The 22,992-nt window shown below is 47.5% G+C and overlaps 1 protein-coding gene and 1 long non-coding RNA gene across 2 annotated transcripts in view; one reads left to right on the top strand and one right to left on the bottom strand.

Annotated features, from left to right (window-relative positions):
* Window positions 1-3,331: 3,331 nt before the first annotated feature.
* LOC102552634 (uncharacterized) lies at window positions 3,332-22,922 on the top strand. Its single transcript, XR_015651511.1, has 3 exons — window positions 3,332-3,494; window positions 17,242-17,394; window positions 21,075-22,922. It is a non-coding gene; the product is annotated as an uncharacterized LOC102552634 (long non-coding RNA).
* Gtf2h1 (general transcription factor IIH subunit 1) overlaps window positions 17,396-22,992 on the bottom strand; it is a 28,156-nt gene continuing 22,559 nt past the window's right edge. Inside the window, 2 exon segments of the mRNA NM_001399644.1 lie at window positions 17,396-18,362; window positions 20,462-20,554. Of these exon segments, the coding sequence (NP_001386573.1) occupies window positions 18,276-18,362; window positions 20,462-20,554 (180 nt within the window). The 3' untranslated portion in view covers window positions 17,396-18,275.

Genomic DNA, 22,992 nt, shown 5'->3' with positions numbered 1-22,992 from the left:
TTACCCGAGTAAAGAAACCAGAGAAGGCTTTCCAGAAGAGGCGGCATCAGGGCTGGGGTGAGGAAAAGATTTCAGCTGGTGGATTAGGCGTTGAGAAAGCAGAACAATGGGGCTGAAGCAATGCAGAGACCAAGAGATGCAAGGTGTGTCTGTCGGGACACCCTTAGCAGACAGTGCCAGGTTAGGACAGTTAGGTGTGTTTTCTTCTATCCAGGTTTTGGTAGCCAGAAGTCACTGAAGTTTCCAAAGAATAGGAAAGGTAGGTGAAAACGGGATGACGGAAGGCTGTGGGAAACAGGGCGCCTTGCCTGGTGACCATACATGGCACACACAGGCGAGGACACTTGAGGAGCACCAACCTCTATAGCCACATCGGTCGGGGACGCAACCCTCCACGCCCTGAAGGCCCTCTGAGCACTCACTGGCAGCCTGACTCTTTTCACCTTCTCCATGACTGCAAGACCGATGGCTTTCCTGAGTTGCAGGGCCCGAGAAGCAGAGAATCTCATGTCTCCGTCCTTGACCTGCTAGGGAGTGCTGTGTACGAGGTAGAGGTCTCTCTCTCTCTCTCTCTCTCTCTCTCTCTCTCTCTCTCTCTCTCTCTCTCTCTCTTTCTCCCTCTCTCCTCTCTAATGAGAGAGTGGTCTGTCCCAAGAAACTGCTTTGTGTCACACGCCCTCTCCCCAGTCCCCAGCCTAACCCACCCCTCACCTCAGTTGATGGGTGTAAATCGTGAAGGCTCCACCCCACTTACTTTCTCTCTGGCTTTCCCGGTGCCACCCCCTGGGGTCTGGATGACACACTTCCTAGGTTCCTTTTGCCTTCTCCTCCCTCTCTTCCCTCTGCTCTTCCAGGTCGGTGACAAATGGCGCCTCTGTTTCCTTGGGACTTGGACTTCTCCTCACTCTTCTCTGAGATTCTCTCAGAGACTCTATCTCAGGAACTCTGTCCTTCCCCCACCGTTTACTCCTGGGGAAAAGCCGAGTTCCCTGCTCCCCACTCTTCCTGGGATGTTCCTGGTTAGCAGGTCCCTGAAAAACACTATCACAAGGATGCAAGTGACTTTCCACTGAGGTCAGTACTGGAAGAGGGAGCCCCACGTCCTGCCAGTCCCCAGTCTGGGTTTCCATTGCAAAAGATGTCCCTTGTCTAACCACAGCAGGGGAGGGTCCATCAGCTGTGACGGTCTTTCCTGCTGTTACTTTGGGTGGCAGGAATAGTGACAGACTTGCTTAACGAAGATGAGTATGCAGCTTGCTGAAGAGGGGACACTGGTGGGTGGGGGTGGGGGTCAGGAGCCCTATCTTTTTTGAGCAGGCAGGGTGGTGAACATGAATTTTCCCAGCACTTTGCAGGTGGAGGCCAGAGAACCGGGAGTTCAAAGGCAATCAATCTAGTTATGTAGTGAGCTTGAGGCCAGCTAGGCTGGTGGGGGTAGGAGTAGGGAGATTTCTTGATAAGACCCTATCATTCTTTGACCCCCGAACAGACTGTTTTAAACTTCTCCTACAAAGTGGAGAATTATATTCTGAGTCTTGGCTCAACGAAACAATGGTAAATTATTGAGAAATACCAGGGGGATCAAATCCAATTGAAAGTATGAATACGGTCCTATTTGTCATTCCCTGGGGTTGCAATGGGAAGGGACAAGGGCTGAGCTGTGAGGCTGCTGGCTGCTTTCCCTTTAAACTGTTTATACAACACTTAAGTGCTCACGGCTCAGAAAGCAGGTTCTAACTGGACATGAAGCTAGGCGAGGCACCAGGCCCTGCTCCTTGAGCATATTCAGATGTCTCCTGCCCTAGAAGGCAGTGTGATCATCTTTTTGTAGGGGGTCATAGGGGCTCTGGTTCTGCTTCTCAGCCTAGGATTTTGCTAAAAGGGGTCAAGGGAAACCCCAGGTGCCCTACAGCAGAGACCTCAGGCTGTGGGGAAGGCTCTGCTTGTAAAAGCACGTTCCGTTCACTGGGTCCTTCATGTAGGGCTCCTAATGGTTTCCCCATGCGTTCATATGTGTATGTATGCATGTATGTATGTCTTGTACTGAAACAGGGTCTCATTTATCCCAGGCTGGCCTTGAATTCACTGACGTAACCATGAATGACCTTGAAGTTCTGTTTCTATTGCCTCTTTATCCTGCGTCTCATGACTCCTGACCTCCTGTATGTAGCACTAACTATGAAACACAGGGCTTGCGTGTCTGGAGGAACTCTATCAGCCCTGTCCCATCCATAGTCATCCCCCCACCCCCACCTCACTCACTGTCAAATTATTTTTACCCTAGTCCAGAAACCAGAATAGGAATTTGTACATTTATTGACAACCTTCCCGAAGCATAAAATATTTAACAGCTTCAGATCATACAACTGGGAAACACACCCACCTTTCAAACTACTACACTAGCTTCCCTCGGGCCACACTGCTGCCTGAACTTCCCGCTGGGCTGCCTGGGAGGACATCAGGGAAGTAAGTAGTCACCCTTTGCTCTCTAGATATCTAAGGGCCAAGGTGACCGACTGGTCCTGCCTGGCAGAATCACCCAGGGCTGTGGCAGGAAGGTCTAGGCAGCTCACTAGGCCACAAGGGTGCTTTAAGGTCATCTAGTCAGCCGCCCTTTCCTGGCACCTCCTTAATCTTGTATGGCTCTCGTGTGTGTGTGTGTGTGTGTGTGTGTGTGTGTGTGTGTGTGTGTGTGTGTGTGTGCAGGGACAAGCCCCGCCTCTGGTGCAAATGCTTGCGACATAAGGCTATGTCCAAGCCCATCTGAAGGTTCCTTATCCCCCAGCGCTGTAGTCACAGAAGACACAGATGCTTCAAAGCTCTTCACAGCTCAGACCTGTCTAGACTTATCAAGTCAGAGGGACATGTGGCTCTGCGTCACTAGGTCCTCCACAGAGGACATTATTCATTCAGTGGTGGTAACTCAGAGGTCAGAGTCTCAGACCCAGTCTTGGGCCCTCCCTGATGAATCTGCAAGCCCGGACGTCTCCCTGGTCTCAGGGCGTGGCTCTGCAGCTAGTCTCTGGCTTCTGGGTTTTTCCACTCTACCAGGCCTCTTACTGCAGCTCTTGCTTGGGGGTAGGTGTGGCAATTGGGCATTGAGGATTTGCTCTGCCAGGAGGCCACACCCCAGCTATTAAGGTTGCTGGCCTAGAGGCCACCTCCCCAGGTCCCTTAGCCCCAAGCTGAGCTGGCTCTCCAGCACCCAAGACCCTCCTCCCCTCTTCTTAAAGAGGCTGCTTGTCAAGTGCAGAAGGGCCTGAGCTCTGCCAGCATCTCCATGACAACCAGAGCTCACAGCTTCCTTCCTGGATCAAGTGCTTGCACACTCATAGGGCTTCCTTGTAGACCCGGAGATTGGCTGTGGCCCCGAGTCCCAGACTCACACACCTTACCATCACGTGCTTTCAGTATTTAAGGGGGCTACTCAACAGGTTGCCCTGAAGACCTCAGACCCTGCAGGACTTGTTTGAGGAAGATCTGAAATGAGGAAGGTTAGAAACTGTCTTTTTTTTTTTTTTTTTTTTTTTTTGGAGGTGGCCTAACTGATTTCTCTTGGTAGGCTCCAGTGTTTAAACTTTTTCAGGGCAATGGGTGAAAGGTAAAACTCCACTCCGTTAGTTGGCTTTAGACTTTGTTCCCTGGATGTGGAAATGGGGTGACAGGAGATGGTCTGCAATTCTTAGGCCAGCATCCAAAATGTTTCCACCCCTGTTCCATCAAATGGTCCCGGGACAGTAGAGGGACGCCAGGCCCTCAGCCTGTCTGCTTCTCAGGGTGGAATGAAAGACTAGGGAGAGAGTGATCAGCAGGGGAGGGAAGGGAGGAGGGAGGGGGAGGGGAAAGGGATGGAGGGGAGGGGGAAAGAGGGAGAGGAGGAGGAAGTGAGGGAGAGAGGGGGTGGTGGGGGGAAGCCAATCTGTACCCTGGTTGGCCAGTCGACTCCTCTAAGGGGTGGGGGTGAGACCAGGAGAAGGAAGCTGAATAGGGGCAAAGTAACCAAGTGCTGGGCTCCTCTTGGTGGCTGTGCCTGTCTCCTTGACTTCTAGCCATGGAGGAGGCAGAAAACAGGTCTGAGCTTCTTCTCCCACCTAGTCATGTGGTCTAGCAATTCACAGCTCCCCTGCTTCCTCCCGGATCTGCCTCCTTTCCCTATTCAACTTCTTTTCCCGTCCCTCATAGGAAGCTCCATCTTTGTTTGACTGACTCTTTGGGTGTCAGGGAGGCAGACTTCAGGATTAGAGACTTTAAGAGAACCGGCAGGGAGGAGGATTTGGGTCTCTAAGCGCTGTTAATTGACATAATAAAGGACTAGGGAATTCTTCAGAGGAGCTGGGCTCTCCGGAAAATGGGGGTTCTCTACTCTTTAGAGTAAAGCACACATTTGAGCTGTTCTGAATTATATATATATATATGTATGTATATATATATACATATATATATGCATATATCTATGCATATCTAGTTGTTCTGGAACCGTTCTGTAGACCAGGGTGGCCTCGAACTCAGAGATTTGCCTGCCTCTGCCGGGATCCAGCACCCTGCTTGTTTTGAGTTTATTTATTTATTTATTTATTTATTTATTTATTTATTTATTTTTGAGACAATGTCCTGCTATGTCTTTGAACTCCTGATGCTCCTGCCCCCATCTCGCAATGTAAGAACAGTGTCAGAACCTAGTCATTGCTTTACCTTGGTCCTCCTGGTGGCCGATGGTATTGGCAGGTAGGCACTTACTGGCACACTGCAGATGGGACTTCTCACCTGGAAAGTGAGTTGACATCAGAGGGTATTGATGGTAAGACGTAGGCCCACACTCATGCTGCTTGCTTCCCGGCCTCTCCCGGATGGGGTGTCACAAAGCCTGTCTACCCATGCTGTGAATCCCTCCCTCTCAGGAGGGACTAGAGGAGGCTCTCCCTTCTTCCCAGGATCTCTGATTCCCATCAGTGACCGCCCCTAGTGCTGGGGCTTAAACAGGCCTCAGAGGCCCACCATGCTGTTGACCCTCTGTCTGTCTATCCATGGCATTAATAAAGCTTGAAATAAACTCCCTGGTCTCCAGTAATCCATTCCAGGAGCCTCATGCTAGGATTACAGGCATATTCACCACCACAAATAGCTTGAAGTTATTTTTGATTATTCTTTTTCAAGACAGGGCTGACCTGGAATTGACGATGTAGACCAGGCTGGCCTCAAGCTCACAGAGATCCACCTGCCTCTGCTTCCCTCCCAAGTGCTAAGATTAAAGGTGTGTGCCACCACTGATGGCTGATTTTTTGATTCTTCTTATTCTGTTGCTGATATTAAAAAAAAACAAACAACAATAAAAAGAAACAAAAACACAGCTTTTGTCTTAAAGGGAATAAGACGGGTTTCATTCTGGAACCATTTGAGTGGCCCTAACCTGGGAACATAGTTACCCCAAATTCATGTTCCAACCCGGAAGCAGTCTTACAGAACAAATAAAATCAGAAATCAAAGCAAGTTGGGAATTCTTTGGTGGGTACACCAGAGAGACAGGTACGGCACGATGAGGGTGATGTGGACCATCTAGGCCTGAATCGCTGTCTGAGCTGCTTGATTGGTAGACGCTATCCAGTAGTCGTTAGGTTTTCTTCTGGCACAGAGCTGGGCCTGAAATGGCTGTTCCAGAAGTAGCCCAAGAGAAGACAACTAACTTCCGGACCAGCGGCTTGCCACCATCTCCACAGCGCTGTAGTCTGTCAGTCTCTGCAGTCTCCGCCTCCTCCCGGATTCACCGGGAGAGCAAACCTCACAGGCCTAGGCCAGCAAGACAGCTGAGTGGCTGAGGCACTCGCTCCCAGAATCTATGGCCTGAGTTCAATCCCCACACTGGATCCCACAAAGCGGCTGGAGAGCCAGCTTGCAAGAGCACGGGCTGTTCTTTCTGAGGACCCAGGTTTGATTCCCAACACCCACGTAGTGGCCCACAACAGTCTGTAACTCCGGTTCCAAGAGATCAAATGCTCCTCGTTTTTATTTTCCTGATCCCTGTGGGCACTGCACACATGGTACACAGATACACCTGCAGGCGAAACACCCATACACATTGAAAAACATCCACAAACGAACAAACGTTGCTCTCTGACCTCTACACACTTGTGCCCGTGCTGCACACTCACGAGCGTGGACACACACAGTAGATTAAATAAAAATTAAGAAAAGATTTTCAATGGTAATCCCTTAGACTTTCTGAACATTTCATAGGCAATAACCCTTTCAAATCTGATTTGCTTATTACGACCTTTCTGTTGAGTAGGGAAGGTCACCCTGTTTTACAGGATTGGAATTTTAGGTAAGGTGACAAAGTCAGATGTGCTGGAACCAGGCTTCAGTGACATGAAATCCGTGTGGTATCTTGGCATGTGTCCTTTGTGGAGACCAGGCCTCTAAGAAGGGCAGGGACAGGTCAGTGGATGTAGCTCTGAGGACAGAGTACCCAGTTCAGCGGACCCCAAGGCTCAATCCCTCAGCACCACATAATGGGGGCTCTACACCTGTAATTCCAGCCTGGGGAGGTAGGAGCAGGAGGAGATAGAACAGGTCATTCTTAGCTTTACAGAGTTTGAGGCCAGCCTGGGCTATGGACTCAATAGAATGAAACAAAACAAGAAAGAAAAAAAGAAAGAAAGAAAAAAAGCCAAAACAAACAAAACTCAGAGCAGAGACAGTGCCTTTCAATGGCTCCCAAGTGAGCTGCCAGGCCTCGCTGAAGAGCCTCTCAGAAATCTAACGATGCAGAAGAAGCAATGAGGCTGACGGACGGCACAGCTGCACAGGGGCTGATTCACGGAGCTGGGCAGCAGGAATGTGCTGGCCCAAGCGAGCATCAAGAACAGTTCCTGTCAGCCATGATGCTTCATCAAGCTCACGGGGCAAGGAGCAGGATCAGAGAGCGCAGGGGGATGAAGATCCTGGGGAGAGAGGATCCAGGGCCCAGGAGTGGGGATGCAGGGCCTGGGACGGGGGGGGGGGGGTGGGGGGGGGGGTGGGGGGGGGTGGGGGGTTGGGGGGGGGGGGATGCAGAGCCCAGGAGGAAGGAATGCAGAGGAGGGGAAGAGGATGCAGAGCTCAGTGGGGAACTCAGGGCCTAGGGAGTGGGGGATATAGGACCTAGGGCAGTATTCAGGGCCCAGGAAGGGAGGACTCAGGGCTTAGAGGGGGATGCAGGGCCTGGGGCGCGGAGGAAATCAGGGCCTGGGGGGACACTGGGTTCATGCTTAATACAGAGCAAAGGAGGACAACCCTGTGAGCCGCCCCCGCCTTCTCTCATGTCTAGATTTCTGAGAATATGGACACGGACCTCTTTCTCTCCCGGAAGGAAGCTCATCAGTTTCCCGGGGGCAGGGAGGTATAGGCAGGAGGCCCCAAACCCTGACACTGTCCCCCGGGAGTCTGGTCACTATTTACCACAGAGGCGACCTTGGAAGGAGAGACTGGACTTTCATCCACTGTCCTGGGCTTCTAGGCACGCCATTTATCACCGTGAATACTTTATATCTGTGAAATAAGAAAAGCAGCAGCCCTACCTCACGGTTACATTACTATTATCTGATTTTCGTTTGTCCTGCTTGTGAGATAAGGTCTCACTGTGTAGCTCTGACCCGCCGGGAACTCGATATGTAAACCAGGCTAACCTTAAACTCACACAGATCTCAAGTGCTGGAACTAAAGGTGTGCACCAGCAAGTCTGGACTGGCTATATTTAGGGAAAACACAGCGCTGGTGCAGGGGGATTGCTCATGAGGCCACAGGTTCCTGTAGGAAATGGGTTGGAGAGGAATTTGTGGCCACCTCTCTAGAGTTTATCTGTTTTTGACTACCAATGACGCTCAGAGTTTTATTTGTATTTATTTACTTACTTTAAAGGCAGGATCTTACTCTCTAGCCCAGGTTGGCTTAGAATTTACTACTCTGTAGCTCAGGTTAGACCCCAGCTCATGTCGATCTGTCACCTCTTCAAGCTCAGAGTTCAGTTGGTCCTGCGCCAAGATCTGTTCCAACTGCTTGCTCTGGTGAGAGCTACCCCAGAACCTGTCCTCCCCACCACCACCCCCGTATTTTTGTGCCATATGTGTGTGTGTGTGTGTGTGTGTGTGTGTGTGTGTGTGTGTGTGTGTTTTGACTCTTAAAGAGAAACAGACTCTAACGTAGTCCTAGAGTTCTAGAGTAAGGGTTTGAGCTGTTGAGGGAGGGGCTTCCTGTTCTGTTTTTTTTTTTTTTTTAAATGTAGTCCCTAATCTACAATGTAAATGCATGATTGTTTATGGCTATTGTCACAAAATGGCTGGTCTCCACCCCTCAGGAAGTTCATTCAGAAAGGCGGTTCCACAGAAAAGGCAGTGGCTTCCCTCAAGCTCATGATCACCTGATTAGATAGATATATGCAGCCCTATACTTGTCCACAGAGCAAGGAGCAAGACACAGGTCTCTGACCACACACTCACTCACACGCTGCCTGGATGAAGTCCTGGGTTGGATTCCGGGTTCTGCCATCCCCTGGGAGGATTTGGCAAGTTCCTTGATTTTGTAGGGTCAGCATTGAATGAGAATGACATTTTATAACTTGTTGTGAAGCTTAAATGTAAAGATCTAGGCACCTAGTAGGTGTCCAATGAAACCGAGAGACTCCCCTTTGAAATCCCTTTTGGTTGCGTGTTGACCTGAACACACCTCTTAGTTGGCTCTCGGGAGCCAGGGGACCTTTGACACTACCGCCTAGCAAACTGGTGTCACCTAATCAGGACAGCTTGACTCAGTGTCAGCTGCTGTCTCTATGGCTGAGGAGGAAGCTTCTAGGTGTCAATTTCCAGCTCCTCCCACATCCTCAGCCTGCTTATCAGAGGCTTTGCACAGGGTGCAGAGTTCAGTGGTTGCTGGGAGGCGGCCCTGCAGGCCTTTCAGATTTTATTCCAGTCAGGGGACCAGGAGAAGGAGAGCCCCAGTGCTGAGCTGGAAATGTGTTCCTAAAGTCTGCTTCGATCTTGTTTGCCATTCCTGAAAGCGCCCACACCGGTCTAGCACTCTTCTTTGAAGTGTCTATTTCTCTTGAAGCCCCCCTCTGCAAATACACATCTCATACGCTCCTCACCTTTCTTCTATTTGTTCTTTTAAAGGGTTTTATTTATGTATGAGTACACTGTCGCTATCTTCAGACACACCAGAAGAGGACATCAGATCTCATTACAGATGGTTGTGAACCACCATGTGGTTGCTGGGATTTGAACTCAGGACCTCTGGAAGAGCAGTCAGCGCTCTTAACCACTGAGCCATCTCTCCAGCCCCCACTTAACAGTTCTTAATGCTGAATTGTGCCTACATTCTTTAGAATGTTGGTAAGGAGTTTAGAAGCATAAGCTAGTCAGTGAGAGGGTTTGTTGTTATTTTTACTTTTTTTAAGTGGCTCCCCATACCCCAGGGTGACCTCAAACTTGCTTTGTAGTTGAGGATGTCTTTGAACTCCTGACCCTCCGTCTTTCCACCTCCAATTTGCCATGATGACTGCTGTGTACCACCACGCCTGGTGCTCAAAACTGATCCCAGGGCTTCCTGCACGTTAGGCAAGCTCTCTACCACCTGGGCTCCTAAGAGCGTTGATATTATCAATGTAGGGCAACTAGCTTACAGGGATTGTAGATCTACAATCCTCTTAGGAAGCTAGCATCCAGGTTTCTATTCCCCAGATGAAAAGCTGAGGTTAGCCCCATAATACTGGAAGTGGAGTGTCTGGCCTGAGTGGGAGAACAGCTGTTTACTCATTAAGCTCTACCCTTCTGTGGAGTGTGTGCGTGTGTATGCATGTGTGTGTGTGTGTGTGTGTGTGTGTGTGTGTGTGTGTGAGAGAGAGAGAGAGAGAGAGAGAGAGAGAGAGAGAGAGAGAGCATGACAAAAGCTGGCCCTCAAGGTTGATATATAGCTGGGGCTGGCCTTGAACTCCTGATTCTCATGCCTCTGCCTCCTGAGTGCTGAGATTGAAGGTGTGAGCCACCATATTTGGTCCTGGTCAGAGTTTCCTGTCATCTTTAAAGGATCTTGGAGCCCCTCCAAATCTCAGTTCTTTAGTAAATCTATTTTAATTCTAGAAAAAAAAAAAAAAAAAAAACAGAACCAAAAACCAAAAAAACTATCTCAGTCAGACAGAAAGGGGCAGCTGAGGGTTAAGGCACCCTGGCCAGCAATGCTGGCCTTTTCATACCACTCTGGAGTGTGGGGACTGAGTGAACAGAGCACACAGAAACTCATCCCATGCGAGTATGGGGAATGGGAGGGTATCCTGCCTGAGGGAGCATGGCAGACAGTGTCCTTAATTATTCTAGGCATCTTCTCTCTTGGTAACACCTTTACCAACTGTGCAGGCCTAGACTTGGGTTTTGTAGGTCTGTTGCTACACACACCTCCATGCAACCTTCAGTAAACCCCTCAAATTAGACAGTTTAAAGGTGTCCAGACCTGGGCTGGAGAGATGGCTCAGAGGTTGAGAGCACTGACTGTTCTTCCAGAGGTCCTGAGTTTAATCCCTACCAACCACATGGTGGCTCATAACCGTCTGTAATGGGATCTGATGCCCTCCTCTGGTGTGTCTGAAGACAGCTACAGTGTACTTATAATAAATAAATAAATCTTTTTTTTTTTTTTTTGGTTCTTTTTTTTCGGAGCTGGGGACCGAACCCAGGGCCTTGCATTTGCTAGGCAAGCGCTCTACCACTGAGCTAAATCCCCAACCCCCATAAATCTTTTTTAAAAAAGGTGCCAGGACCCTTTTATTATTTTGCTTAAGAAAAGTGTACGTGGGGCTGGGGACTTAGCTCAGTGGTAGAGCGCTTACCTAGGAAGCGCAAGGCCCTGGGTTCGGTCCCCAGCTCCGAAAAAAAAGAACCAAAAAAAAGAAAAGTGTACGTGCTATTAATTATCGAAAAAGTCTGTGAAGTGACCCTGAGAGGGAAGAGGGGGAAGGAAGTAAGGTTTAGAGAGAACCAGTTCAGGGCCGCAATAAGGAAACTGAGTAAAGTGTAGCAGACTGCAGTGGCTGACTGAGAAGTGATAAGGGGCAGGGCAGGAGGTCAGCAGACACGATGTTCTCACATGTACCTCTTGTCCCCTTTGACCTCTTAAATTGTGCACCTGTATAATTTTGCAAAAAAAAGTTGGCTGTCCACCAAAGTCACCACCATCACACCAGGTGGAGCTAATAAGCGTTGACCCGCAGTCTGGAGATGGTCATACCTAATGAACAACAGGACACCAGGGATCTCTCATTGGGGGCTTGACACTAATCCAAGGGCCTCATGTTTAGCTGCTTATTCAATCTTCCCGATAGATCTGTGAGTAATGCTATCGTGCCCATTTTACAAGCGAGGATAGGAAAACACCGTCAGATCAAGTCACTGCACTGGGACCTGCTACGGTTTGAGCTCTGGATGTTAAACTGTTCTTTTTTTCTGGTAGATTTGTATCTAACTATTCGTGGGGAATGGAAAACTGTTCTGCAAGTCATTCCTTCTTGCCCATGTTACCGTTTCCATAGGAACCCCCGGTATTTAATTCTCAGGAGATATGAGCCTACGGCGATGGTCTGGAAAACAAACCCTGTAGACCCAGTTATGTCTGTGTGGCTTTCCTGGCAACATCACATCCCTCATCATTGCTGGGGAGTGAACTCCCTCCGGTCATGCGGCCAACATTCTACCCAAGGCACATCCCCAGTGCTAGACATCAGGATGGGCTTTTCTTCCATGAGGTTCCTCCCAGGGAGGATGTGGGGAGGACGGGACAGTGAGTTCACAGTGCTAAGGCCCTGTCCCTTAGAGACCACCAGACAGTTTCTGTAGAACAAACACAGGCCTGGTCGGGCTGGGTAAGCTGCCCAAGGTCACAAAGCCAGTGAGCTACAGTAGTTGGGCTCTGAATCCAAATAAGCGGAGTCCACAGTCTGTGCCCTGCTGGACAGCTCTGTGATGCCATGTCTGCTGCCAAGGCTAACTTCAGTTACTCCCAGAAGCCCGCCGCCGCCGCCGCCGCCGCCGCCGCCGCCGCCGAACACACTTCTCTCTGCTCCCTTCTCTCTGGGTTTAAAGGTAGAACAGTAAGGTTCTGTTGGAACAAGCAAAAGTCCAAGGATTTGTTTGAGCCTGCGAGCCAATTAGAGCAGGTACCGGAAACGGCAAGTCAATGGATAGGTCCAAACTTCACAGGAGTCTGGCTTGGAAAGGCAGGGCTGCTACTGGGTTCCTCTCTGGAGTAGAGCCCTTTGCCAAGCATTATCTGAAGGGCCATGGGCATAGGTCTCTGTGTCTGGAAACCTCAGGTTTCTGGTGAGAAAAAAGAATCCAGGGGCTGGGAATTTAGCTCAGTGGTAGAGCGCTTGCCTAGCAAGCTCAAGGCCCTGGGTTCGGTCCCCAGCTCCGGAAAAAAAAAAGAAAAAGAGAAAAAAGAATCCAAGTACTGAGGATTGTCTATAAGTTAGTGTGGGGTGTTAGAGCCAGCATGAGACCTAGCTAGGTCAGGGTAAGCAAAGAGATCTTTTCTACGTCACATACTTCACTATGGCGCACATCTTAAAAAATGAGTTATGCGGCTGGGCGTGGCGCGCATGCCTTGAGCTCCGGGACTCAGGAGGCAGAAGCAGGTGGATCTCCGGGAGTTTGTCAGTCTGGTCTACAGAGTGAGTTCCAGGACAGTCATAGAGAAACCCCGTTTCGAAAAAACCAAAAAAATAAAATAAAATAAAAATAAACAAATTATGCTTTTTTTTTTTTTAAAGACAGAGTCTCATGTAACCTAGGTTGTCCCCAAACTTAAGTAACAGAGTGTAGTTTTCTAGTGTTTGGGTTTCTCGTGACCAAAGCAACTTGGGGAGGAAAGGGTTTGTTTTGTCTTATATTTCTGGAGAACAGTCTATCAATGAGGGAAGTCAAGCAGGAACTTAAGTAGAGAAGGAACCTGGGGTCAGGAACTGAAGCAGAGGCCATGGAGGAGTGCTACTTACTGGCTTGCTCAGCCCGCTTTTATAACAACAGGGCCACCCAGGGGTGGCACCACCCACAGTGAGCTGGGTCCTCTACCACCGATAAAGAAAATTCATCAAAGGTTGCCTAGAGGCTAATATAGTGGGGGCATTTTCTCAATTGAGGGTCCCTCTTTCAAAGTGAACCTAGCTTGTGTCAAGCTGATGCAAAAACTATAGCCAGCACAGACAGAGGATGGTCTTGAACTCCTGACCCTTCTGCTCATCTCTCTGGTGCTGGGATTACAAGCATATATGTCCACACCCAGTGCTTTTAAAGGTTTTTTTTTTTTTTTTCTTTTTCTAGGTGAACATTATTGGGCAGTAATAGGTACTTCACAGCTCTGTTCTTTACTTAGCTCCTAGGTAGGAAGACATTTTAGGTACTGAAGGCCTCTGACGTCTACTGACGTCTAGGGAAGCTGACAAGGAGGCAAGTCGTTTCTTGACTATCACCAGCATGTGGGGGAGCCTTGTTTGCTTTGCCCATGCTTACTGTAACCGGCGCACTAGGACATAGGTTTGCAATCCATTCCCGTGGTAACAGGTTAAGTAAAAATCTCTACAAAATTTCACCCACTCCAAAGGAGTGGTGGCCAGGTGGCTGGAGAGGCAACTCGAGCTGTGTTGCTTTGGGAGGGTGGGAGGAGCTCCTATTTTTAAAGACATCGTGTTGCCATATGGCCCTGGGTGGCTCAGCACTCAAGAAAAACATTAGAGTGGCTGGAAACTTGTGGTGTTCCTTCTGCCTCTTCCTCCCTAGTGCGCCAACCTGCCTGGCAAGGGGCAGGATCTTAACTTAGTCGGTTTGAGACCACTAGATGGCAAGGTTCCCAGTCTCTTTGGTGACTTTAATCCACATCCAAACAGGGAGGCGGATTACAGCCACGCCTTAATCAGGTTAAGGTAATGCCCCAGCTCTGAACAGTTTAAGGGCTGAAAATAACTAAGACCGCCCTGGCCTCCAGAACTGGAACAGCTGAGTCTTGAACAAGCTAAACTGGGAAAGGGCAGAGGTAACCCTAGGAATCCCAGGCAAGACCTGACACCGGAGACAGTGGATCTAAGTTTAAAATCGGCAGCTTTTCAACCTGGCTCTAGTGTATGCAGTGCAGGAAGGTACATCCTGGGTAACCAGTAACCCATTACCTTTCCAGAAGGAAATATCAGTCATGCAGTAGGATTTCAGACGAAGCTTATGAACCTGCGAGCTGTATCTGCCTGCTTCTCAAACCATTGGTAAATTCCAACCGTCACTTGGTTAACAGCTCAGACTATTATTGTGCGTGAGTGTTTTGCTTGCATGTACGTGCGCCATGAACATGCTGGTGCCAAGAGACCCCTGGGACTGGAGTAAATGAACAGTTCTGAGCTGCCATGTGGCTTCTGGGGATCAAACTTGGGTCCTCAGTCAGGACAGCAGTGCTCTTAACCACCGAGCTGCTTAACTCCAGCTCACTTCTGTCTGTAGAACAGTCTTCGGGATCCTCTGCCTCACTGGCTGCTTTGAATAGGAAGTGAGATACGGCAGTTATGAGTTCTGGACACAGCTGGTTTATGACAGCCCTGTTAACTGCTGCTATTACCATCCAGAAACTTGGGGTGATATTGGGGTTTTAAGTGGTAAAGTTTCATTTTTTTTCTTTAAGATTTATTTATTTATTAAGTACACTGTAGCTGTCTTCAGACACACCAGAAAAGGGCATCAGATCTCATTACAGATGGTTGTGAGCCGCCATGTGGTTGCTGGGATTTGAACTCAGGACATCTGGAAGAGCATTCAGTGCTCTTAACCGCTGAGCCATCTCTCCAGCCCAGCTTCATTTTTTTTTAAAACTACATTTTTAAAAGAATTTTATCACTGTGTTGCCTGATTTAGGTATGTGTACCACATGCAGTGCTCACAGATCAGGAGAGGGATTTAGATTCTCTGGTACAAATGAACTGCCATGTGGGTGCTGGACACTGAACTTGGGTCCTCTGAACAAGTGCTCTTAACTGCTGAGCCATCTCTCCAGCTCAAGTTCATATTAAACATACTACAAACACACAAAGAAACAAACTATGCCAGGTGATGGTGCACATGCTTTAATCCCAGAAGCACTTGGGAGGCAGAGGCAGGCAGATCTTTTGAGTTTGAGGCCAGTCTGGTGGTCTACAGTGAGTTTTGTGACAGCCATGGCTACACAGAGAACTGTAGACCAGGCATGTGCTGGCTAAATAATTATTTTTAATTATGTGTGTGCACAGATGTAGGTGCCTACAAAGGTCAGAAGTATAGGATTCCCCTGGAGCTGAACTGACCGGTGTTGGGAGTCCTTTGATTTTGCACTTGGAATTGAACTCAGGTCCTCTGGAAGAACATTACGCACTCTAGCTGCTGGGCCATACCCCCAGCCCTAAAGTTCATTTTAACAGGATCCCAAAGCTAAACTATTTAATGTCTAAGACAGACATAAAGTGGAAACCCTACATCCCCTGATTCCTTCACACCCCTGTGGCACGCTCACGTAAGGGTGTTTCTTGAAGACTGATGCAGTTCAGTCCTGAACTTGCTGTGTAGCTAAGGAAGACCTTGAACCTCCAATCCTCCTGCCTCCACCCTCCAGTGCGTGCATTATAGGGCACCACACAGCCTGGGCTGTCTTTTTCTATGCCAGGGGTACCTGGGATTGAAACTAGGGTCTCTGGCATGACAGGAGGGTGCTATACAATCTATGTCCCCAGCCCCTGAAGTGACCCTTTCCACTCTGCTCTCAGGGCTCCACTCCCCTTACCTTCCTAGTCAATTACCCCAAAGCCTGGTAGATTCTGGCTTCCCCACCTTCCAGCTCTTCCCTTAAATCACTACCATACACACACACACACACACACACACACACACACACACACACACACACACACACACACCATGTACATCTCGAACAACTTCACACTCAAAACTTTTCTTCCACCTCTACCAATGCCTAACACATGGGGCTCGGATTTCTTACTTGGGTGTACAAAGCCATTTACAATCAGAATTAAAGCCACTTTTCCAAGCCAGCTACGGTGGCTCAGGTTTGTAACTCCAGCACTCAAGAGGCAGAGAGGACACTACAAGTTTGAGGCCTCCTGGTCTACACACTGAGTTCCAAATTATTCTAAGCTACACAGTAAGACCATTTCACATTGAACAATCTGCCCCCACCCACATACCCCTTTCCAGTTTCCAATTCTAACACTTTCCTTGTTCGCCTAGCAGTTGGGAATCTTTGAAAGGGCTCATCCCTTTCAAATGACTTCCACTATAAACCTTCAACCTCCAAGGCAGTTTTATTATGCAGCTCAGACAGACCTGGGGCTCTGGATCCTCCTGTTTCTACCTTGAGTCCTGGGATTACAGAAATGGTCTATCCTGTGCGGCAAAAAAACATTAATGGTGTCTACCCCAGTCCCGAAACTTTCTCCTCAGGCTCCTTTATGAGCATTATTTCATCTTTGTTTCTTTGAGACAGTCTCTGGAGCTCTTGCTGTAGACCAGGCGGGTCAACTCAAGAGCTCTATGTGCCTCTGCAGCCGTGATTAAAGGCGTGCCAGGACACCTACTGCTGCATCCTTTTCTCTACCGCAACACTCCAGCTCTGCTTATGCTTGCCAATCCCAAAGACATTTCAAACCTTTTCCTCTTTACTGCAATTACTCCAAGAAAACTGTGTTAGTAACGTTTGAAAAGCACCTGTGAAGCTGTAATGTGATAAGGCCTCTCTTCCTTTTACCAGCTGAATTTATGGAGGACATGGTCTGCTGCATGCATGCTGTTATAATAATGAGTGTATGAGTGTGATAAGCTGGGTGTGGTGGCACAGGACTTTAGTTTCAGCACTCTGGAGGCAGAAGCTGGTGGATTCCTAAGTTTGAGGTCAGCCTAATCTACATTAACGGCAGCCAAGGCTACACAGAGAAACCCTGTCTTGAAAAAACAACAGAAAATAATCAGTGTGGAGCTTCATGGTAGTGGTGGCTTAAGTATTTAATCTCAGTGCTCTGTGGGCAGAAGCAGGCAAATCTGAGTTACAGGGACAGACTGCTCTATATAGTGAATTCTACAACAGCTAGGACTACCATAGTGAAACCATTGAAAAATATAACATACAGCTTACAAATATACTTTAAAGGTGCACGGCGTCTGGAGAAGGTTTTGCTTTTGCAGTGTTTAATCCAAGCATCTACAGTTGTTTGCAGAGACAGGAGCTGACACGAGAACAAATGGGGCATGACTCCGGAAAGAGCGCGGGTGCGTGTCACCAATATTCGTGTCATACTTAGGCTCTTCAGTGACTCTGCAGTGACCAAGACAGTAGCAGTAAAGACACCGAGAGAAGCAGGTATGAGAAACTTCCTTTATTCTTCTAAACAGGTGAAAATAAGCAATTCTTATATTTCTCACTTGTAAGATTTTTAAATTCTTAAAAATGCAATTTTCTTTTCAAAGCACATGCCATCTTTAAAAAATTCTCAGCAATATACATTTGCACCCAAGAAATACATGCAGCATCACTGCCGTCTGACAATGTCCTGCACTAACCCACCGACTCCTGCACATGTGCGTTCTACTTGGGGACTCAGAACACAGGCTTCAGTGCAACACTTATTTCCGTAGGAAACACAGGCCCAGTGGCGTCTTCTGACAACTGTTTCCCAATGGCTGAGCACAGCCTCCATCTGCCTTAAAGCACTCTCCCCCGTGCCGATGAAAGAAACAACTAGAATTCAGGAGCATTTGAGGATCCCAGTGCGGGACCGAGGAGGGATACTTAGGGCTACCCTGTGCCACAAAACTTACGCAAAAATTTACCTAGAAAACAAAACTGAAAAAACTCTTAGATTTTATCAATGCACCGTTTTAAGTATTTTTTCTTTTAATTTTTTTTTTTAAATTTTGAAAGCAGCTTAACGTGAATGAAAAGCAGTTCCTGAGTAACTGCAGTAAACAGTCTTTAAATACATATACATGTACACATACATATGTATATATCTGCAACTTAGCTCATTTGGTTCTGCCTTAGTTTACCTCCCCAGAGTTAGGTGAATCCCGTCCCTTCCTCCTCTCAGTTATCATGTGCAAGTACAACAGCGTCAGCTCCGGGAGTCGGCAAGCTGCAGATGTTTCCCTGGTGTGAGCATCTGCTTGTCCTCAGCCAGGTTTCCAGAGTCACTGCAGGTCAGTTTTTTTTAACCCACAAAACCTGTAAGCACCACAAACACTTCACGTCTTCTTCATCAGGCGCCGGGATTGCCACGAGTGCAGCTTGTTGTAGGCCGTCTGTAGCATCTCCTCTATGTGAGTCACCAGCTGAGAGAGACAGGGAGACACCGACTGCAGTGAGTAGTCAGGGAAGCTAATGCTCCACAGTCCAAGTCTGCCAAGTACTTGCCAGTGCACCCCAGTCACCAAGGCAGGCGAGTACAGACCCTCAGGCAAAGGTGCACCACGTGTAAGCGCTGGTGCAGTGTAGGGTCTAGGCTGTCACCTGCTGTCTCTGGGCTGTGACACTGTGCCTGCTCATTAACCAGCACCAGAATGTGAAAGTTACCACCACACTCTAGGCCTACCTTTGTGCAATGAGAGCCAAACCAAGTTGATTCTCAATTTAGACACTAGTCAGCTGAAGGGGAGCAGGAGAGCAGTAGGAACACCTTTTCTCTGTGAGATGCTCAGTCTGGCTTTGAACTTTTAGCATCTCCCTGCCTCTGCCTGAGTGCCAGGATCATAGGCACTCACTGTCATACCCGACTCAATGCTAAGGTTTTACTACTTCGAGAGTTCTGCCTTCATGGTTCTAACAAAAAGTCAAAGGAGCACACTAAGTCTTGAGGTCAGAAAGTCTTGGAATGTGCTTACGTGGTTACAGTAATGTCTTCCTATGTTTATCATTCTGGAAGGAGTGGGATAGACTTGCTCTCAATCCTTTAGCAGGCCAGTGATTTCGATCTAAGAGAGAGATTTAAGTATGGCCCCACCCCAGCTGTATAGGCAAGACAGCAGCAGAGCACTTGCCTAGAGTATGTAAAGTGCAGACTCAATATTCAGCAACCCCCACTTCTAGTCCACTTCTTCAGGGGAGGAGGGTATGCATTGTCTGGAAAATGTAGCAATTCCTCTTCTGTTCGACTGGTAGCAGTGGCTTTACAGTACCAGTGAGATGCATTTCATATCCTACACACAGCCTGTGAATCCTCAACACAGTGCACAAAAAAAAAATCAACTGAGATGGCAGAGGGCAGAGACCCTGCTTAGTGTTCTTGGCCTGCTCTAAGAGACATGCAAGGCTCACGGGGAAAACCCTAAGAGATGAAGATTTTGCTAAAGCCCATTTCTGATCATCCCAGACACATCCGGATGTCATGTTTGCACACACTACTTCTCACAAAGTCAGTTTCTCTTGAAGAAGCCTCTTCAACACTGCACCTAGGTCTGCTGGAAGCAGCACTAAAGACCCATGTAAAGCACCCGTGTCCCACCACTGGCCCTACCTGCTGTAAAGCACCAGCCAGGAACGTCACCTGTTAGCCACTGCCAGGTTGTTACAAATTAGTAATGGATTAGGAGGCCAGAAAGCCTAACAATCTGAGCTTGACCCCACATCCTACTTGGTTTGGAGAGAGAACTGACTCTACAAGATTCTTCTGAGTGTGGCATATACACACCTCCATGCTGCCTCAACACACTACATAAAATAAAACAGAAAGAAAACAGTAGGATGACTTTTATAAATGCTGGTAGGGGCACTGGTGTGTAGCCGGATAGGGCACTCAGGATGTTTTCACCAACTGGCAAGCACTTGTCTCTGAGACGGGTCTCATGTAACTGGGGCTAGTGTCCTGAGAACTCTGGAATTTTGGTTCCTTTTAAAAAACCCAGAGATGTTATAAGAATACGTTTTCATTTTAATTCCAGGTGTGAAGGTGCAGGGCTGCTTTGCCTCAGCTGACAATGATTTGCCTCAAGCTCTAGCAGAGCTATGTTTGCCAGCCGCAGACACAGCTTCTGTGATTGAATTCTGGGAACTTTTCAGAGGGTTCCTAACTGCCATGGCCCAGAGAGGTGGGGTGGGGGTGGGTTGTGGATTGTGATTAGCTGTGCTCAAGAAACAAGAAAGAAATTAGATTCACAGACCTCCATCTCTCTCTCTCCTCCAGTAATTGGGGGTAAAACAGGGTTGCGGGGGAGATAAAAGCGTGGGAAAAAGAAGAACCCACAAAGTAGCAAAGGCCAGCTGCAGGCCAGCTTAAGAACATGTACGGTATATACTGTTTTGAATGCAGGGCATGTTTTAAAATTAAAAATAGTATATGGAGCAAAGAAAAGAACAATGTACTCATATGTGTGTACATATGAGAACAAAGTCAATTTCATCATTCAACAGAGAGAGGCAGACACCTGGAGCTTACGTTTGTGCTTAAATACTGCCTCCGGATCTTTTCTTGGAATGGGCAGAGCTTTGTAACTTGGAACCGTTCCAAATTACTCTTCATTTTCACCACCTAAAAAAGATGAGAAAAAACAAATTATAGAGAAATTGCAAAGAGCCTGCAGGAGCCAAAAGTCTGTCTTTTAGGCTTCGGTTACAATGTGTATATTTCCGTACTCATCACTTACCTTTAGACTTATAATTTATATCCCACATATTTAGTCATGTGAACATAAACACTTACAAAGAATTAGTTCATAGTATTTTAATGCAAGCATCTTTTATTCAGTAAACGTCTCAATCACTGTTGACGTGAACACAAACATGCAAAGAGGCCATTTCATACTTTTTAAAAATTTCTTTTCATTTAGTGTGAACATCTTTTATTCAGTTAAGTACGTGCCTTAGTTACAGTTGTAAACGGCCACACAATGTCTGACTGTGTGAACAAGCCATGCTTTCTCAGCCAGCTCTCCTCTGTAGGCATTGAGCCTTTTCTACTTCTTCAGTCTTACGTGGTGACATGGGAACAATTTCTCTAGCTAAACGTTTACACACATCCTAATTTCCTTATGTAAATGTTTATTCTCTAGCTCTCGAATGGCTTTAGTGGTTGATTTTATACATGCAGTGTTCTGCCTGTGTGTGCTGTGGCCCTTGGTGGAAGGCGTCTGTCTATTGGAGCTGGAGATACAATGACTGCAAGCCACATGGGCGCTGGGAACCAAACTCAGGCTCTTCGAGAACAACCACTCTCAGCTGCTGAGCCATCTCTCCAGGACCAGCTTTAAGGCAATTTCCTTGTTTTTTCAAGACAAGTTTTCTCTGTGTAGCTCTGGCTGCCCTGGAACTTGCCCTGTACACCAGGTTGGCCTGGAATTCACAGAGATCCACCCACCTCTGCCTCCCAAGTAGAGGGATTACAGGTATTTGGCACCATTAACCTGGCATTTTAAGGCAAAATTTTAAATGAATTCTAGGGTTTTTTTTTTTCGGAGCTGGGGACCGAACCCAGGGCCTTGCGCTTCCTAGGCAAGCGCTCTACCACTGAGCTAAATCCCCAACCCCTTAAATGAATTCTAACTAAAGAACATTTACAATTGTGGAAAACAGACTCTCTTTAGCAATTCAGTGTTAAATGTTCTTTGCAGTGTTAAACTGCAATCTGAGTGATTCTGACCTACCTGGGTCCACTCTGCCTCCTTCCTAAGGGATCAAACCCAGTATCTGGCACATGGCTTGCCTAGCAATTGAGCTAACAAAGTTTCTCTTCCTTTCCCACCCACTTTTGTGGTGCAGGGAATCAAATTGGGTCTTCATACCTACTACTCAGGGCTGTAGGTATGGTCAGCCTTTTTTGTTTTTATTTAGTCTCCAATATGTGTAGTTCAGTTTTTTTTTCAGGAGTTTTTTCTTTTTCTTTTTAATAAAAAATTTTATTTATTTTATATATCTGAGTACACTATTGCTTTCTTTACACCAGAAGAGGGCACCAGATCCCACTGCAAATGATTGTGAGCCACCACGTGGTTGCTGGAATTGAACTCAGGGCCTCTGGAAGAACAGTCAGTGCTTTTAACAGCTGAGTCATCTCTCCAGCCCATTTTTCATTTTTTTATTTTTATTTTTTAAAAAAGATAGGGGGGTTGGGGATTTAGCTCAGTGGTAGAGCGCTTGCCTAGGAAGCGCAAGGCCCTGGGTTCGGTCCCCAGCTCCGGAAAAAAAAAAAAAAAAAAAAAAGATAGGGTCTCACTTCATAACTCTGGACACCTTGAACTTCCTTTTTAGACCAGGCTATCTTCAAATTCTGGAATCTGTTCTGGAATTAAAAAGGCTTTGTCACCATTGCCAGCTGTGCATTCCGCCTGGTTGTTTCCAGGATTCTCTAGCGTGCTGCCTGTAAGGTCCTATGACCACTGTTTTTATTACATAATTTTTATACAGGATCTCACTGTGAAGCTCTGGTTGGCCTGGGGCTTACTGCCTGCCTCAGTCTCCCAAGTGCTGAGATTAAAGGTGTTCAGTGCCCCACCTGACCCCTGGGCCCATAATTTAATCTTTTCTCCTTTCTTTTTTGCTGCTGAGTGAGTCTTGGACTTCAAGCATACTAAACAGATGCTCTGCCCCAAGCTTCTCCGTCTGTCCTGTCTTTCCCTTAATGTTTGCTCAGAGAGCAATTTATATAGGGAAGCTAGTATTACTAGTGATGCTACAAATACTTTGTTAATTGCGTCTTAATAGGCAACAGGAGTTTTAAATTTTAAGCATTTGATGCTAGAGCTCAGGATGTAATTTAGTGGTAAGCACTTGTCTGTATCTCTGGGGCTAACCATAGGAATACAAAAAGAGGAAAAAAAATCCACTGCTATTTGATGTCAGTTTTTATATTTTATTGTTATTTGTGAGTTTGATCAATAACAAATGTATCAAATAAACAGCAAGCTGAGTCTGTTTTCGGTCTAGAGGTAGAGTGTTCTAAACTGTATGCTCAGAGTTATGCAACTGCCATGG

This window comes from Rattus norvegicus, chromosome 1, assembly GCF_021556685.1.
Source record: "Rattus norvegicus strain SHRSP/BbbUtx chromosome 1, alternate assembly SHRSP_T2T, whole genome shotgun sequence".
NCBI classification, from domain to species: domain Eukaryota; kingdom Metazoa; phylum Chordata; class Mammalia; order Rodentia; family Muridae; genus Rattus; species Rattus norvegicus.
The sequence above is the reverse complement of the archived record's forward strand: the minus strand, read 5'-3'. Positions and strand labels throughout refer to the sequence as shown.